The sequence below is a fragment of the Heptranchias perlo genome, chromosome 1 (assembly GCF_035084215.1).
Source record: "Heptranchias perlo isolate sHepPer1 chromosome 1, sHepPer1.hap1, whole genome shotgun sequence".
Taxonomy (NCBI): Eukaryota; Metazoa; Chordata; class Chondrichthyes; order Hexanchiformes; family Hexanchidae; genus Heptranchias; species Heptranchias perlo.
The window spans coordinates 44,225,189-44,245,118 of record NC_090325.1 but is presented as its reverse complement, the minus strand read 5'-3'; the positions used below and the strand labels follow the sequence as shown (position 1 = coordinate 44,245,118).

At 43.3% G+C, this 19,930-nt stretch overlaps 1 protein-coding gene across 1 annotated transcript in view; it reads left to right on the top strand.

Moving 5' to 3' along the window:
* Positions 1 to 19,521, top strand: part of dnai1.2 (dynein, axonemal, intermediate chain 1, paralog 2) — a 240,567-nt gene extending 221,046 nt beyond the window's left edge. The window contains exons 20-21 of the mRNA XM_067991157.1: positions 16,926 to 17,039; positions 18,209 to 19,521. Of these exons, the coding sequence (XP_067847258.1) occupies positions 16,926 to 17,027 (102 nt within the window). The 3' untranslated portion in view covers positions 17,028 to 17,039; positions 18,209 to 19,521. The remainder of the gene's footprint in view (positions 1 to 16,925; positions 17,040 to 18,208) is intronic.
* Positions 19,522 to 19,930: the final 409 nt, after the last annotated feature.

The window sequence follows — 19,930 nt, the reverse complement described above, 5'->3', positions numbered from 1 at the left end:
TTAAATAAGTTGAGGGTTTCTGCCTCTATCACCCTTTCAGGCAGTGAGTCCCAGACCCCCACCACCTTCTGGGTGAAAAAAATTCTTCTCAGCTCCCCTCTAATCCATCTACCAATTACTTTAAATCTATGGCCCCTGGTCACTGACCCCTCTGCTAAGGGAAATAGGTCCTCCGTATCCCCTCTATCTAGTCCCGTCATAATTTTATATACCCCAATTAAATTTCCCCTCAGCCTCCTTTGTTCCAAGGAAAACAACCCCAGCCTATCAAATCTTTTCTCATAGCTAAAATTCTCCAGCCCTGGCAACATCCTTGTAAATCTCCTCTGTACCCTCTCTAGTGCAATCACATTTTTCCTGTAATGTTTTATACAGTTGTAGCATAACCTCCCTGCTCTTATATTCTGTGCTTCGGCTAATAAAGGAAAGTATCCCGAATGCCTTTTTAACCACCTTATCTACCTGTCCTGCTACCTTCAGGGATCTGTGGACATGCACTCCAAAGTCCTCTCTTCCTCTACACCTCTCAGTATCCTCCCATTTATTGTGTACTCCCTTGCCTTGTTTGACCCCCTCCCAAATGCATTCCTCACACTTCTCTGGATTGAATTCCATTTGCCACTTTTCTGCCCACCTGACCAGTCCATTGATATCTGCCTGCAGTCTACAGCTTTCCTCCTCACTATCAAACACACGGCCAATTTTTGTCTCATCTGCAAACTTTTTGATCAAGCCCCCCAACATTCAAGTCCAAATCATTAATATATACCACAAAAAGCAAGGGACCTAGTACTGAGCCTTGCGGGACCCCACTGGAAACAGCCTTCCAATCATAAAAACACCCGTCAACCATTACCCTTTGCTTCCTGCCACTGAGCCAGTTTTGGATCCAACTAGCCACTTTCTCTTGGATCTCATGGACTTTTACTTTTTTGACCAGTCTGCCATATGGGACCTTGTCAAAAGCCTTGCTAAAATCCATGTACACTACATCAAATGTGTTACCCTCATCGACCCTCCTTGTTACCTACTCAAAAAATTCAATCAAGTTAGTCAGACATGACCTTCCCTTAACAAATCCATGCTGACTGTCCTTGATTAACCCTTGCCTTTCTAAATGACGATTTATGCTGTCGCTCAGAATCGATTCCAATAATTTGCCCATCACTGAGGTTAGACTGACTGGCACATAATTACTCGGTCTATCTCTTTCTCCCTTTTTAAACAACGGTACAATGTTAGCAGTCCTCCAATCCTCTGGCACCACGCCTGTAGCCAGGGAGGATTGGAAAATGATGGTCAGGACCTCCGCTATTTCCTCCCTTGCTTCTCTTAACAGTTTGGGATACATTTCCTCTGGGCCTGGCAATTTATCTACTTTCAAAGATGCTAATCCCCTTAATACTTCCTCTCTCACTATATTTATCCACCTCCTTAACTACAATCTCTGCATCGTCCCCCACCTTTGTGAAGACAGACGCAGAGTATTCATTAACAACCATACCCACGTTTTCTGCCTCCACACATAAGTTACCTTTTTGATAATACTTTGCATCTAGGATTTGTTACCTTAAATGTAGATTTGTAAGTTGTTCTTTTCTCCCTTTAATGCAGTAAGGGAAAATTTTGTGTGCATAATATGATAGGAATGGAACTTTTTTTTCTACAATATATTGCTAATAAATAAACCTGTGTAATATTTTGTGCATTATATACACTAACTAGGCAAGCAGTAACCGCTCATGATTACAGTCTTTGACACAATACTAATGTATATAATATTTATACTATTTTGGTCCAGTGCTAATAGAGAGGGGTAGTAATTGGTATGCATTGTGCCTGTTTTACACCCAACGCTGATAAATTTGTGGGGCTTTATTTTTAGATGTCCCCGGGTGAATGCCTAAAACATGCATTAAACCCCCTTAAATATATAAATTAGGGATCTAACATCTGTTGATGAACACCATCCAGAAATTAGTCGGCAATGAGTGGGGCCCCATGGCCGCCAACAAAAGGTAAGTAATAAAATGTTTACTTCAATAGAAACAGTTCCTGTGGAGCCAGGAATGCTCCTCTGACTCCACAGGAGTTGCAATCACCCCTCCACCTTCCCCCGCCCCCCCCATAGCCCACTTAAATCCCCACTCCTGGGATGTACATGAGGACCGTTGGCGGTGAGGCAGGTGGCCTGACATTGATCTCGTCGCTCAGACGAGCTGCCTGTGGAGGCACGGCCAGTGCCGATGGCTCATGCCAAGTGTGCTGATGAATCCCGAAGACCAATTTCCATTGATCCTCAGGTCTCTCAGTTTGGGCGTGTGCTAATTATGCAGTTCCGAGTCTGGGCCCCCGAAAACAAGCGCAGAACAAAATCTACCCAAGAAACTATAAAACACCTTCTCTATAACATACATACACAATTAACTTTTTAACACACATTCTTTGACCAATGGGACAAGACATTTTCAAAAATATATGCATATGGTCTGGCATATAGCGAGTGGTTCCTGTGTCAAACTTACTTCCGTCACATTAACTTATCATGCTTTGTTGTTAATATCAATATCTATAATGTATTAAATTCAGTATGTGGGGCACAGGTCTCATTAGAAACTCCAACCTAAACCAGCTCATTTTTTTAATATTCATTGTGTGGTGTGGTCTCACTGACAAGGTGTGATGTCACTGACATTTATTGCCCATCCCCCAGTTGATACAACTGAGTGGCTTGCTAGGTCACTTCAGAGCCAATTAATTTTGTCCCAGATTATTGTCTATAAAAGTTTCCTCATTACCGATGTTAGGCTGACTGGCTGTAATTGCTGGGTTTATCTTTCTCCCCTTTTTTGAACAGGGGTGTAACATTTGCAATTTTCCAGTCCTCCAGCACTGCCTCCATATCTAAGGAGGATTAGAAGATTGGCCAAAGCCTCCATAATTTCTACCCTTACTTCCCTCAGTAACCAAGGATGCATCCCATTTGGACCGGGTGACTTTTCTACTTTGACTACTGTCAACCTTTATGTACCTCCTCTATTTTTATCCTATTCAATATCGCTACTATCTCCTCCTTTATTGCTACATTGGCAGCATCCTCTTCTCTAGTGAAGACGGAAAGCAAGTATTCATTTATTACCTCAGCCATATCCTCTGCCTCCACAAGATTATCTCTTTTTTCTCCCCTAATTGGCCCCACCCTTCCTTTGACTAACCTTTTACTATTTATTTGTTTATAAAAGACTTCTGGGTTCCCTTTTATGTTAGCCGCTAATCTATTCTCATACTCTCTCTTTGCCCCTTTTATTCTCTTTTATTAGATCTCCTCTGTATTTTATGTATTTAGCTTGGTTTTCTACTGTATTATGAACCGTACATTTGTCATAAGCCTCCTTTTTCTGTTTCATTTTCATCTCTATGGGCGCTAAATTTGGCCTTGTAGCGCCCATTGTTTCAACGCTACATTATCTCTTTTCCTGCGTGACGTGTGCCAGACGCCATCTAGGTATAGGAGTTTGCGCAGGCGCAGATAACGAATGCTGGAATCATGTAAAGTAGGGAGAAAATGGCTTCAATCAGTGTGCAACACTGATTTAAAGTGATAGACACCATTTTGGGACTTAACTCTCAACTCAACGCACAGTTTTAACTCCAACCATCTGAACGTGTCTTAGAGTGCCTAGAGGACTCCCCCATCAGCGCTATTTAAAGGGACCATGCAGGATTTACAGGTTAGTGGCTGGATTATTGCCTCTGGCCACTGAGATATTTGTAACTGTTCTTGGAGGTCTCCTACACTTGAATATTAGGACCCAGGGACATAGCCTAACATTTAGAGCCAGGACATGCAGGAATGAAGTTAGGAAATGCTTCTACACGCAAAGGGTGGGAGATGTTTGGAACGCTCTTCTACAGACAGCAGTTGATGCTAGCTCACTTATGAATGTTAAATCTGAGATTGATAGATTTCTGTGAACCAGGGGTATTAAGGGATATGAGGCTAAGACGGGCATATGGAGTTAGGTCACAGGTCCACCATGATCTCATTGAATGGTGGAACAGGCTCGAGGAGCTAAATGCCATGACCACTTGCTGCCTCTTGATATGCGCCACCTTCTCCTGCAAGAAAATGGGACGTGTGCCTGGGTGATATGCCTGTCATGGTGAATAGCTGCTAGTGTGTTTGGCCTGGGAGTTGTGGGTGGGTGGCTTGAAACAATAGTAATGTGTAAAGGTGAGAGGAAGCATCTGATTGGAAGAGTTGAGTACTGATGGAAAGAGTTTATTGGTATGTGGGGGATGGGGGGTGTAGTGTGTGGTGCAGTTGGTAGGAGACGCCACAGTTGACCTCACTCACCTTGCCCACTCATGTCAAAGCATTGAACTTCTTCCTGCACTGCATCCACGTTCATGATGCTGTGCGCCTGGCATTGACTTTGTCCCCTGCTGCCTCCCATTGTCTTTTGAGTATTTGTCTGGAGGGCCTCTTGCCCCTCCTCCCCCCGCGAATATAGGATGTCCCTCCTTCTGTCCTCCTCTTGCACCCAAGGTCTTTAGTGCATCAGCAGAGAACCTTGGTGAAAGCACTCTCGCAGGCCTGGTACCAACTCAGATCAGCGGATTGGTGAGGTCTGGAGTGCAGATTGGAGGGATTTAGTAGTGCGCAACCTTTATTCAATGTTTTAAAATAACTCATCAGTGTGTAAACACAGGGATGGGATCTGCATCTTATTTTTACGTGTGCGATGTCTGATCTCTGTTCAGACTCCGTGCAGACAGTGGACTGTTATTTTCAGCAAATAACAGGTACCAGCTACCTTTAAGCAATTTCTAAGAAACATCCTCCCTTTACGAGATTGAGCAAATTGCATTGATTCCACGTGCAAGGCCTGGAAAGGAACACTGATTGCAGGTAACTGCTCCCTTGGGTCCAAACTTGCGTCCTGCCTGCGCAGGGTCTGTCGGGCGCGGGGTGGTAGCGCATCGTGCTAACATCGCCCAAAATGGACCCTTATCGAATTTTTCCCCCATTATCTTTAGTCATACCTGTCACGTATACCGTGGCCACTCCTGTTACATCAACGTCCCAGCAGTCTATGTTGCAAACTGTTCATGTGGTTCATCACAATACAAATAGTACAAACAGTTGTTCAAGAACAAGTGAAAGGGAAAAGCATAGAGCAGCAGAAAGAAAGTGTACTTTAGGCATGACAGATAAAATAAAAACTAGAAGGCGTAAGGCGATTAACCCAGCATCAAAGCTGTGGCAGGGGGTTGGGAACCTGAGCAGGGAGACAGAGGAAAGCGTGTCAGGAAGAGACAGAAGGTATGGAGTAAAAGGTAAAGTGTTAAAAAAGGAAAAAGCAGGAACTAAGTGTCACAAAACATATTTGAAAGTTCTTTATCTGAATGCACGTAGCATTCGTAACAAAATGGACGAGTTAACGGCACAAATAACTACGTATGGGTATGATCTTGTGGCCATTACAGAAACATGGCTGCAGGGTGACAATGACTGGGAATTAAATATGCCAGGGTATTTAACAATCAGGAAGGACAGGCAGGAAGGAAGGGGAGGTGGGGTGGCTATGTTAATAAAGGAAGGAATCACTGTAATACAGAGAAATGTTATTGGGACAAAGTATCAGGATAATGAAACAGTTTGGGTAGAGATAAGGAATAATAAGGGGAACAAAACACTCGTGGGCGTAGTATATAGGCCTCCTAATAGTTGCAACTCTGCTGGAAGAAGTATTAATCAGGAAATAGTCGGGGCATGTAATAAGGGAACAGCTATAATTATGGGGGATTTTAACTATCATATTAACTGGACAAATCAAATTGGGCAGGGCAGCCTTGAGGAAGAGTTTATTGAGTGTATTAGGGATGGATTTCTTGAGCAGTATGTAACTGATCCTACAAGGGGGCAAGCAACCTTGGACCTGGTCCTGTGTAATGAGCCAGGATTAATTAATAATGTCCTAGTTAAGGATCCCCTTGGAATGAGTGACCATAACATGGTTACATTCCATATCCAATTAGAGGGTGAGAAGGTTGGTTCTCAAACAAGCGTACTGAGCTTGAATAAAGGAGACTATGATGGTATGAGAGCGGAATTGATTAAAGTGGACTGGGAAAATAGATTAAAGGGTAAGACGGTACATGAGCAGTGGTGTTCATTTAAGGAGTTATTTTACAACTTTCAAAATAAATATATTCCACTGAGGAAAAAAGGGTGTAAAAGAAATGACAGCCATTCGTGGCTAAGTAAAGAAATTAAGGATAGTATCCGACTAAAAACAAGGACATATAAGGTAGCCAAACTTAGTGGGAGGATAGAAGATTGGGAAGTCTTCAAAAGACAGCAAAAAGTAACTAAAGGATTGATTAAGAAAGGGAAGATAGATTAAGAAAATAAATTAGCAAAAAATATAAAAACAGATACCAAGAGTTTCTATAGTTATATAAAAAGAAAAAGGGTGGCTAAGGCAAACGTAGGTCCCTTAGAGGATGAGACCAGGAAATTAATGGTGGGAAACATGGAGATGGCAAAAATGCTGAACAAATATTTTGTTTCAGTCTTTACGGTAGAGGATACTAAGAATATCCCAACACTGGACAAACAGAGGGCTCTAGGGGGGGAGGAGCTAAATACGATTAAAATCACTAAGGAATTGGTACTCAGTAAATTAATGGAACTCAAGGGGGATAAATCCCCTGGACCTGATGGCTTACATCCTAGGGTCTTGAGAGAAGTGGCAGTAGGGATTGTGGATGCTTTGGTAATAATTTTCCAAAATTCTCTGGACTCGGCAAAGGTCCCGGCAGATTGGAAAACTGCTAATGTAACACCCTTATTTAAAAAGGGTAGTAGGCAGAAGGCTGGAAATTATAGACCAGTTAGCCTAACATCTGTGGTGGGTAAAATTTTGGAGTCTATTATTAAGGAGACAATAGCGGAACATTTGGATAAACATAATTTAATAGGACAAAGTCAGCATGGCTTTACGAAGGGGAAGTCATGTCTGACAAATTTGCTTGAGTTCTTTGAGGACATAACGTACAGGGTGGATAAAGGGGAACCAGTGGCGTAGTGTATTTAGACTTCCAGAAGGCATTCAACAAGGTGCCACATAAAAGATTATTGCTCAAGATAAAGAATCGCTGGATTGGGGGTAATATTCTGGCATGGGTGGAGGATTGGTTATCTAACAGGAAGCAGAGACTTCGGATAAATGGTTCATTTTCGGACTGGCAACCAGTGGCCAGTGGTGTTCCGCAGGGGTCAGTGCTGGGTCCCCAACTCTTTACAATCTATATTAACGATTTGGAGGAGGGGACCGAGTGTAACATATCAAAGTGTGCAGATGATACAAAGATGGGAGGGAAAGTAGAGAGTGAGGAGGACATAAAAAACCTACAGGGGGATATAGACAGGCTGGGTGAGTGGGCGGAGATTTGGCAGATGCAATACAATATTGGAAAATGTGAGGTTATGCACTTTGGCAGGAAAAATCAGAGAGCAAGTTATTATCTTAATGGCAAGAAACTGGAAAGTACTGCAGTACAAAGGGATCTCGGGGTCCTAGTGGAAGAAAATCAAAAAGTTAGTATGCCGGTGCAGCAGGTGATCAAGAAGGCCAACGGAATGTTAGCTTTTATTGCTAGGGGGATAGAATATAAAAACAGGGAGGTATTGCTGCAGTTATATAAGGTATTGGTGAGACCGCACCTGGAATACTGCATACAGTTTTGGTGTCCATACTTAAGAAAAGACATACTTGCTCTCGAAGCAGTAGAAAGAAGGTTCACTCGGTTAATCCCGGGGATGAGGGGGCGGACATATGAGGAGAGGTTGAGTAGATTGGGACTCTACTCATTAGAGTTCAGAAGAATGAGAGGCGATCTTATTGAAACATATAAGATTGTGAAGGGGCTTGTTCGGGTGGATGCGGTAAGGATGTTCCCAAGGATGGGTGAAACTAGAACTAGGGGGCATAATCTTAGAATAAGGGGCTGCTCTTTCAAAACTGAGATGAGGAGAAACTTCTTCACTCAGAAGGTAGTAGGTCTGTGGAATTTGCCGCTCCAGGAAGCTGTGGAAGCTACATCATTAAATAAATTTAGAACAGAAATAGACAGTTTCCTAGAAGTAAAGGGAATTAGGGGATACGGGGAGCGGGCAGGAAATTGGACATGAATTTAGATTTGAGGTTAGGATCAGATCAGCCATGATCTTATTGAATGGCGGAGCAGGCTCGAGGGGCCGATTGGCCTACTCCTGCTCCTATTTCCTATGTTCTTATGTTATCCAGGAAGCTGTAGCTTTGGATGCCTTTCCTTTCTCCCTCATAGGAATGTGTCTACTCTGTACCCAAACCAACTCCTCCTTGAAGGCATCCCAATATTCAATTACTGTTTTGCCTACCAATTTTTGATTCCAATCCACGATGGCAAGATCCCTTTTTAACAAACTGAAATTAGCCTCCTCCAGTTAAGTATTTTTACTCTCGATTGTTCCTTGTCCTTTTCCAAAACTATTCTAAACCTAATGATATTATGATCACTATTCCCCAAATGCGCCCCCACTGAAACTTGCTCCACCTGCCCCACTTCATTCCCCAGAACTAGATCTAGCACTGCTTCCTTCCTCATTGGGCTGGAAATACATTGTTATTATCCCAGTCTACATTGGGATAATTGAAGACCCCCATTATCATTACTCTATAGTTCTTGTACCTTTCTGTACTTTGCCTATAAATTTCCTCCTTTATCTCCTTCCCACTATTTGGTGGCCTATAGTATACACCCACTAGTGTAACAACTCCTCTTTTGTTCCTTATAGATTCTGATAGATCCTTATAGTCCAAATAGATTCTGTCTTTGACCCCTCAACTACATCATCCCTTTCTAGTGCTATAATAGTTTATTTGATCAATACTGCCACCCCCCTCCCCTCCCCCTCCTTTCTTTCCTTCCCTATCTTTCCTGAATACTTTGTAGCCAGCAATATTAAGTACCCAATCCTCCCCTTCTTTGAGCCCGTTCTCAGTTACTGCCACTATATCATAATACCATGTGGCAACTTGTGCCTCCAACCAACCTTATTTGCCATGCTACATGCATTTACATACATGCACTCCAAACTCATTTTAGACTGCCTCACCTTTACCCCATTTGATCCCTCCTATTATTGAACTATGTTTTACTCTAGTGCTATTTGTCTCTCCCAGTCATCTGTGCATCTTGTTTTCCTTTCTAACATTTAATTCTGGTGCCCATTCCCCTGCCAAATTAGTTTAAACCTTCCCCCATAGCACTAGTTAACCTCCCAGCTCTGTTGAGGTGCAACCCGTCTGGCTTGTACAGGTCCGTCCTGCCCCAGAACTGGTCCCGATGCCCCAGGAATCTGAAGCCCTCCCTCTTGCACCATTTCTCCAGCCACACATTAACCTGACATCTTACTATTCCTATACTCACTAGTGTGTGGCACTGGGAGTAATCCAGAGATTACTACCTTTGAGGTCCTGCTTTTTAACTTCCTCCCTAGCTCCTGACACTCTGACTGCAGGATCTCAACCCTTTTCCTTCCTATTGGTTCATTGGTTCCCACATGGACCATGACTTCTGGCTGTTCCCCTTCCCCCCTCAAAATGTTCTGCACCCTCTCAATGATGTCCTTCACCCTGGCACCAGGGAGGCGACACACCATGCGGGACTCATGTCGGCATTTACAGAAACGCCTGTCTATTCCCCCTGACTATCGAATCCCATGGTGCCGTGGATTTGCTTCTGACTGCACTCCCCCATGGTGTCATCACCCTCACTGGTACTCAACACTGAATACTGGTTTGTGAGTGCCACACTCCCAGGGAATTCCTGCATTGCCTGCCTGTTCCTCTTACTCGCTGCATAGAAAACATTTTCCTCTTCTTCCCTCTGGCTCTTTTTCCAATTACCTTAAATCTGTGACCTCTGGTTACTAACTCTCCTGCCAGTGGAAACAGTTATTTGCTCTATCAAAACACTTCATAATTTTGAACGCCTCTATTAAATCTCCCCATAATCTTCTCTGCTCTAAGGTGAACAATTGCAGCTTCACTAGTCTCTCCAGTAAATAAACTGCCATTTTTAATGCAGTAGTAAATCATCTTTCTTTATAATCAGAAGCAATTACCTGACACCGTTATTCACATTCCATTTCATAAACAAAATACACAGTATTCTATGAAATAATTTTGGCCTAGTAGACCAAAAGAAGGAAGAAACAGTTAGAATCAATCATAGTATCGTTACAGCACAGAAGGAGCCCATTCGGCCCATCAAGCCTGTGCCGGCTCTTTGTAAGAGCAATCCAGTTAGTCCCATTCCCTCGCTCTTTCCCCGTAGCCCTGCAAATTTGTTCAGTTGATAACACAGTGGGGAAGCTGGGCAATCAGGGCCTCATATTGGGGTCGCTAGACTTATCTCTTTGTTGACACCCACAGTCCGGTTGCCATCATTTTGAAAGGGCCCAGCCCTAAGCGGCCAAAGTACCTACCTAAAACAGCAGTAGTAGGGTTGCCAAGTCTGGTTAGAGGCATGCCTGGAAGTTTGATCACGTGACTCTGACCATGTAACATTTAATCATGTGACAACTGCAAATGTTATTGCAATTACCTTATAAACCTTATAAATCTGTAGTTGAATATATTTGCTTGTGGTTTCATAGAATCATAGAAAATTTACGGCACACAAGGAGGCCATTTGGCCCATCGTGTCCGCACTGGCTGAGAAACGAGCCACCCAGCCTAATCACACTTTCCCGCATTTGGTCCGTAGCCCTGCAGGTCCCGGCTCTTCAGGTGTACATCCAGGTATTTTTTAAATGAGTTGAGGGTTTCTGCCTCTACCGCCCTCTCAGGCAGTGAGTTCCAGACCCCCATCACCCTCAGGGTGAAACAATTTTTCCTCATTTCCACTCTAATCCTTCTACCAATCACTTTAAATCTATGCCCCAGGTTATTGACCCCTCCGCTAAGGGAAATAGGTCCTTCCTATCCACTTTATCCTAGGCCCCTCATAATTTTGTATACCTCAATCAAATCAACCCCTCAGCCACCTCTCTTCCAAGGAAAATAACCCCAGCCTATCCAATCTGTCATCATAGCTAAAATTCTCCAGTCCTGGCAACATCCTCGTAAATCTCCTCTGCACCCTCTCTAGCGCAATTACATCCTTCCTGTAATGTGGTGACCAGGACTTTGCGCAGTACTCAAGCTGTGGCCTAACTAGTGTTTTATACAGTTTCAGCATAACATCCATGCTTTTATATTCTATGCCTCGACTGATAAAGGAAAGCATTCTATATGCCTTCTTAACCACCTTATCTACCTGTCCTGCTACCTTCAGGGATCTATGGACATACACTCCAAGGTCCCTCACTTCCTGTACACCTCTCAGTATCCTCCCATTTATTCCCTTACCTTGTTTGCTCTCCCCCAAATGCATTACCTCACACTTCTCTGGATTGAACCCCATTTGCCACTTTTCTGCCTATCTGACCAGTCATTGATACTTCCTGCAGTCTACAGCTTTCCTCCTCACCATCAACCACACGGTTTCGTGCCAGCAGCTGTTGTGCAAGAAGTTCTGAGAGCCACGAGGTCAAAGGCAGATGAAGTTTTATACAGACACATGTAAAGTACTGCATGTAGGAAGAAATAGGCTTTACAGCCTTGAAAGGAAGTGACTGAGAAGTAATTTTATAAACGTGTATAAAATAATAAATGGAACAGGAGGAGTAGATCTGGAACATTGCTTCAAACTAAATCATGACAGTGGGAAAAGGGGACTCAGATTCAAAGCAGTAAAAAGCGAATTTAGAACTGACATCAGGATATTCTTCACACAAATATTGAGCAACACATGGAATGGACTTCTGGGTAGGGTAGTGGAAGCAGAAGCCCTGAAACCATTTAAGAAACAATTAGATGTCATGAAGGGCGAATTGTAGAGATTTTCTGGAGGGATGAGCTAAGATGGCTCAAGTGGTCTTCCTCATCTGTATCTATCTTTCGAGTGGGTGGCACAGGGGAAGAAATTGAAAGATTTTGTGCCCTCAGTTTTAAAAAAAGGATAAAAATTGTTGGTTTGCTTAGTTACAGCTTGAATTCCATTATTCAAAGTGACTATTAAGAGGAAGTATCACTATCAATATCCCCTCTTCAAATCCAAGCTGTTCAAAATTAATTAGAATTTAACACGAGGACATATATCTGCATATCTACAGGACACCTTGTATTTTGCAAGAAAAAAGCCTGTATACAGAAATGAGAAAGAAAACTACAGAGGAATGGGAGAAGTGAGGGTTGTGTGTTGTATTTTTCCTGTTGATCTACTTATCATCCCATTAATAGGTGGTAGTAATGATAAAACTGAGAGGGGTACATTTTTTCTTTATTCGTTCATGGGATGTGGGCATCGCTGGCGAGGCCAGCATTTATTGTCCATCGCTAATTGCCCTTGAGCAGGTGGTGGTGAACTGCCTTCTTGAACCGCTGCAGTCCATGTGGTGAAAGTTCTCCCACAGTGCTGTTAGGTAGGGAGTTCCAGGATTTTGACCCAGCGACAATGAAGGAACGGCGATACTTTCCAAGTCGGGGTGGTGTGTGACTTGGAGGGGAACGTGCAAGTGGTGTTGTTCCCATGTCCTTCTAGGTGGTAGAGGTCGCAGGTTTGGGAGGTGCTGTCGAAGAAGCCTTGGCGAGTTGCTGCAGTGGATGTTGCACACTGCAGCCATGGTGCACTGGTGGTGGAGGGAGTGAATGTTTAAGGTGGTGGGTGGGGTGCCAATCAAGCGGGCTGCTTTGTCCTGGATGGTGTTGAGCTTCTTGAGTATTGTTGGAGCTGCACTCATCCAGGCAAGTGGAGAGTATTCCATCACACTCCTGACTTGTGCCTTGTAGATGGTGGAAAGGCTTCGGGGAGTCAGGAGGTGAGTCACTCGCCGCAGAATACCCAGCCTCTGACCTGCTCTCGTAGCCACAGTATTTATGTGGCTGGTCCAGTTAAGTTTCTGCTCAATGGTGACCACCAGGATGTTGATGGTGGGGGATTCAGCAATGGTAATGCCATTGAATGTCAAGGGGAGGTGGTTAGACTCTCTCTTGTTGGAGATAGTCATTGCCTGGCACTTGTCTGGTGCGAATGTTACTTGCCACTTATCAGTCCAAGCCTGGATATTGTCCGGGTCTTGCTGCATGTGGGCACGGACTGCTTCATTATCTGAGGGATTGCGAATGGAACTGAACACTGTGCAATCATCAGTGAACATCCCCATTTCTGATCTTATGATGGAGGGAAGGTCATTGATGAAGCAGCTGAAGATTGTTGGGCCTAGGACACTGCCCTGAGTAACTCCTGCAACAATGCCCTGGAGCTGAGATGATTGGCCTCCAACAACCACTACCATCTTCCTTCGTGCTAGGTATGACTCCAGCCACTGGAGAGTTTTCCCCTGATTCACATTGACTTCAATTTTACTGGGGCTCCTTGGTGCCAAACTCGGTCAAATGCTGCCTTGATGTCAAGGGCAGTCACTCTCACCTCACCTCTGGAATTCAGCTCTTTTGTCCATATTTGACCAAGGCTGTAATGAGGTCTGGCGGAACCCAAAGTGAGCATCGGTGAGCAGGTTATTGGTAAGTGCCGCTTGATAGCACTGTCGACGACACCTTCCATCACTTTGCTGCTGACTGAGAGTAGACTGATGGGGTGGTAATTGGCCGGATTGGATTTGTCCTGCTTTTTGTGGACAGGACATACCTGGGCAATTTTCCACGTTGTCGGGTAGATGCCAATGTTGTAGCTGTACTGGAACAGTTTGGCTAGAGGTGCGGCTAGTTCTGGAGCACAAGTCTTCAGCGCTACAGCTGGGATGTTGTCAGGGCCCAGAGCCTTTGCTGTATCCAGTGCACTCCGCCGTTTCTTGATATCAGGTGGAGTGAATCGAATTGGCTGAAGACTGGCTTCAGTAATGGTGGGGATATCGGGAGGAGGTCATGATGGATCATCTACTCTGTACTTCTGGCTGAAGATGGTTGCAAACGTTTGAGGAAGGGGATGTTTACAAAGCCTCCTCCTCCCATTAGTTGTTTAATTGTCCACCACCATTCACGACTGGATGTGGCAGGACTGCAGAGCTTTGATCTGATCCATTGGTTGTGGATTCGCTTAGCTCCGTCTATAGCATGTTGCTTCCGCTGTTTAGCATACAAGTAATCCTGTGTTGTAGCTTCACCAGGTTGGCACCTCATTTTTAGGTACGCCTGGTGGTGCTCCTGGCATGCTCTTCTACACTCCTCATTGAACCAGGGTTGATCCCCTGGCTTGTTGTTAATGATAGAGTGGGCAATATGCCGGGCCATGAGGTTACAGATTGTGCTGGAATACAATTCTGCTGCTGCTGATGGCCCACAGTGCCTCATGGATGCCCAGTTTTGAGCTGCTAGATCTGTTCTGAATCTATCCCATTTAGCAAGGTGGTAGTGCCACACATGTTGGACGGTGTCCTCAGTGTGAAGACAGGACTTCGTCTCCACAAGGACTGTGCGGTGGTCACTCCTACCAATACTGTCATGGACAGATGCATCTGCAACAGGTGGATTGGTGAGGACAATGTCAAGTAGGTTTTTCCCTCGTGTTAGTTCGCTCACCACCCGCCGCAGGCCTAGTCTGGCAGCTATGTCCTTCTGGACTCGGCCAGCTCGGTCAGTAGTGGTGCTACCTAACCACTCTTGGTGATGGACATGGAAGTCCCCCACCCAGAGTACATTCTGTGCCCTTGCTACCCTCAGTGCTTCCTCCAAGTGGTGCTCAATTTGGAGGAGGACTGATTCATCAGCTGAGGGAGGGCGGTAGGTGGTAATCAGCTGGAGGTTTCCTTGCCCATGCTTGACTTGATGCCAGGAGATTTCATGGGGTCCAGAGTCAATGTTGAGGACTCCCAGGGCAACTCTCTCCTGACTGTGTATCACTGTATCGCCACCTCTGGTGGGTCTGTCCTGCCGATGGGACAGGACATACCCAGGGACGGTGATGGAAGAGTCTGGGACGTTGGCTGAAAGGTACAATTCTGTGAGTATGGCTATGTCAGGCTGTTGCTTGACTAGTCTGTGGGACAGCTCTCCCAATTTTGGCACAAGTTCCCAGATGTTAGTGAGGAGGACTTTACAGGGTCGACTGGGCTTGGTTTGCCTTTGTCATGTCCGGTGCCTAGTGGTCCGATGCTGGGTGGTCCGTCCGGTTTTTTATTCTTATGACTTTTCGTAGCGAGATTGTACAACTGAGTGGCTTGCTTGGCCATGAGACAGAACAGGCAGAACATAACAAGCCATCACCAAGCTAGTAATTTTCAATGCATGGGGCTCATTGTGGAACTGTCACTTCTCGATTGATAAGGTGCACCAGTCTCCATCTACATTATAACAGTGACTACACTCCAAAAAAGTACTTAATTGGCTGTAAAGCACTTTGGGACATCATGAAAGGTGCTATAGAAATGCAAGTCTTTCTTGCTTTTTTTCCTTCCAACCAACCAACCAAGTGGAATTACTTCATGTCATTAACACTGAGCAAAATTCAATAACAATTTAATTGTTTCCATACTTTAGTTTAGCATTTTCAGTCATCATGCTTGTTTATTAAATGTGTCAAAATTCAATTGAAAATATAAATAAATAGCTTTAAAGTCATGTTTATTGCAGTGCTGCACACAGGTTCATTCAGTCAAAAATGCACGAACTATAGCCCTCTTCCAGAAACCTGTGCAGTGATACTGGTGGAGTGATAGCAAATCCTAGAGAAACCTGCTTTATTACAAGAATAGGCTCATTCCAGGCACTAATCCAAGATTTAAAGTTCTCTGCAGGAGACCGCAAACATTCCGTATCCAACCATGTCGGTATGCAGCAGAAACACGAATGAAGAGATTTCAAGACCCCATTGTGGCTTGCTGTATCACAGCATAGTCCTTAAGAAGACTTGGATCTCACACAAGTGCTGTGTTTGCACTCCACAGCTGTAGTTTTTGCACCATTGTGAGGTTTACACAACAGAATCTGCTTTAGGTCAAGTTGAAATATTAATTAAGGTTCACTGTTTGCAGCCATGTGAAGAACTAAATCATATAGTGAGCCTGCAGCAGCCCTTTTTATAAAGCTGTTTTTGTCAATTTTGTAATTTAGATTGCAAAATTTCTTTGTTCAGACTGATTTAGAAACAAAAATCTCAATAAGGAAGTTACTAAATAAAAATGTTAACTTGAAGAAAATAGGATGAAATATTTATAGAAACTTGCAGATTATGTACTTTTTTAAACTCTGTGGTAAATACCTGCCATAATAACTGAAAAAGCAGAACAATTGTAAAAAGATAGCCTTTATTTGCACTCTTTTCCAGCATTAACAAATAATATTCTCCACTGGAAGGATGAGCTTTCATAGTAACAGTGGGTCATCCAGGGGAAAGTTGACTTGGAATAGTGGCCCTCCATACACAACTCAAGCCCAACCCCTGGTGGGTAGATAAAGAAGCTGTGTGATGGCATCCAGTGTCAGCATGAAGATCAAGATTAGGATGGGTTCATTGGAGGGTAGAACTTGTCCTACATTGTAGCACCAATGGGGCAATGTTTCCTCTGTATGCTCGGTGTCAACTATTGAAGTCAATGAGAAAGAAAATTGGGCAGGGCGTATATCGGGCAGCCAATCTGATCTCAGTAATTTTACGCCCCTGTAGAAGTCAAAGGTTACGGCGAATGTGAGATAGTTCACCATACAATTTATTATACAATCCTACTGAATATTTGAAACTGTGTCTCTAATAATGTAATTAATCATATTGTGTATTGTGCTCCAAATTATTATTATTCCATTCCATTTTAGGCAAAGAAAGGACAAGATATTCAAAAAGGGCCTGAAGTGGAAATAGCTAAACTGGACAAGCTGTTGAGTCTGGTTAGAGACCCCGACACCAACCTGGCCTGATTACCCCTTGATGTGAGGACATTTAATCAACGTGTCCAAATGTATCAATATTCATGCATAGGTCATATGTACGCACACCTGCCTCTTCCAACCAGCGCTCAGAAATGAGGCACCATTCAACTTTTATTACAATATATTAAAAAACACAGTGCACCTCCCTCACAGCACATGATGGTTTCACTTTCATGTATCCCGATAAACCTGTTGTACATGATACATTCATAATGAAATTTATTTTTTCTTCTGTTTAATGATAAATCTCCTTCTGATAACCTATGGAAACATAAAAATTTGTTAAAGTAGTAGATTTCTTTATTGTGGTGCATCTTACAAATAAAGTACTGTATGTTATTTGAATAGCTGTGGAGAAATTTATACTTTGGGTAAAATATTCTATCTTAGCTTCAGCAAATGTGGCTATTAATTGAACATGTGCTCATTTTTTCCATTTGTACAGTGATTCTGCTATTGGATTAATTAAAACATCAAGATATTAATTCCAAATCAAAAGTAAAATACTGTGGATGCTGGAAATCTGAACTAAAAACAGAAAAAGCTGGAAATACTCAGCAAATCAGGCAGCATCTGTGGAGAAAGAAACCGAGTTAATGTTTCAGGTCAATAACCCTTCGTCATTGACCTGAAACGTTAACTCGGTTTCTTTCTCCACAAATGCTGCCTGACTTGCTGAATATTTTCTGCATTTTCAGAAGATATTAATTTCAGTTTATTAGAGAAACTGAAGCTTTTCACTCTGCTTCACAGTATCTATTAGGTTGTGGGGCTGTTTTTCACTAAAGAGGCTGTTAATGCTACAAAGCAGGTAATTGCCAAATATTTTATTTTAAAACAAAGATGAAAATCCCACCTACATTCTGTGGTGTAAGGCTACAGTTCCAAAAACAATTCTTTATATTCTTATTATCATTTATATATTTGCTAAAAATATCTCACTGTGATGTACTTTCAAGTTAATGATTTCTTGTTCTTCCCTACTTCCTTTTGCACTACAGAGTTGTCTATGGTGAAGTGTAGTGACAGATATCGTTAACAGCCAGTCACCTCTGCTATTAATTTCCCTGGCTCTGCTCCTTTTTATAAATTGTTTATCTGTAACATCTTCCGGTACTGGCGAAGGGTTATAGACCTGACACATTAACCCTATCTTCCTCTCTCCACAGATGCTGCCTAACTTGCCAAGTGTTACCAGCATTTTCTGTTATTACCTCTGCTATTCTAACTATTATGGAGAGGTGACCCTGCTGATTTCATCTATAGCAAACCATACACCCTGCAAAAAACAGCAGTTCTGACAGAGACTGGACTTTCTTTTAATAATTATATAATATTGAGATTTTTTTAAACAGAAAGCTGTTTACAACCATATATATTTTGGGGGGATGGAGGGTGAATCTTTTTGCTCTTTAATGTAGAATGTCAGGGCTAGGAAATTAAAGATGGATCACTTTCTGACTTTGGACAGTCAGAACTGGATTTTCCACGCAGGTTACACCAGCTTCCAACCTCAATCTCTCCTTTCACTGTTCCCAGGCCCTTTATCCTTTAGTGCTCAAAACCCCATCTACCCCTCAACACTCCCAGTCCTATTCCCCCCTCCCCACCATTGCTTGCAGCCCCCCTCAGTGCTTGCACACCCACTCTCAGTGCTCCTATCTCCCCACTCCCGTAGTCCCTTGAACGCTTCCAGCCTCCAAATCCCCACCCCCCCACAGCACTCACAGACCCCTACAATGCTTCCAATCCCCAACTACTCAGTGCTTCCACACTCCAGTCCACCCCATTAATCCAACCTAGCCAGGCCCTAGCTGTCCCCACTATTCACATACCGCAAACCCATAGAGGATTCCTAGATCCCAGCAGCACACTAGTGCTCTGCACCCCAGACTTTTGGGATTTTTCATCCTTTTCTTTCCCATAGAAAGGATTTAGAAAAAAAAGTTACATTTAAGGGTTTTGTTGTAAAGCAAAGTACAGTCACACAATTTTTTTTAAAAGCACTGAGACAGTTGTGGTTAAAATGCTAATGAGCTATTCATTGATACTGTTTCCCTAAGGATTGAAAACAAAAAGCAATTTGTTAGTCTGTCTTGGTAATCAATCAAATCCTCACACCCATTTTGTTGTGAAGTCTCTTGTCCTGAGCACTTGGCAGGAGTTCCAACCTCAATCACAGGCTCTTCCTTTTGGTTGTGAACATAAGAAGGTAGAAAATGGAGACAAAGACACACACTTGCAATCAAGTTTTAAAACAGAGGACAAGCTTTCACCAGACTCAGAAGGTTAGAATGCAGAATGGTAGTTATAATTTTTTTTTGTTTATGTCAACCAAGGCAACCCACTGTGTGGAAGTGTAGCGTGTTCATTATTTTCTATTCTTACATGAAGACAAACTGTACTGATTTAATTAAGTGAGTTTGAGTGTAACTGTTGTTCTGTGTGTTCATTTGCTGTGAAATAAAGCAGCTTAACTATTCATATCTGGCATCGTCTTACCAAGTGTCTTCTCTGTCCACCTTCAAAAACATTGAAGAAGCACACTTGAGGGCATGTGCAAAAGACACCATATCCAGTTTGTATGTCAATGGGGACACATTGTTACATTTCTTGGATTACACTATTATATAAATTGCTATTAGGCAGTATGAGTCAACTCCAGCAGGTAAGTGGTATGGGATCCCCTGATGGAGTGACTGTTGCCAATGAACCCAAGAAGGTATCTATGGCAAACCCAAATTTCTAACAGTCCCCAATGCCCTCTCTGACTGCCACTGATCCCAGTCCTGCCAATTCTTCTACACCCCCAACCTCCTGAGTGTTCCCAAACTCCACTCTCCCCGCCCACCCTTGCCGAATGCATTATGCAACACCACTGTGACACTGTC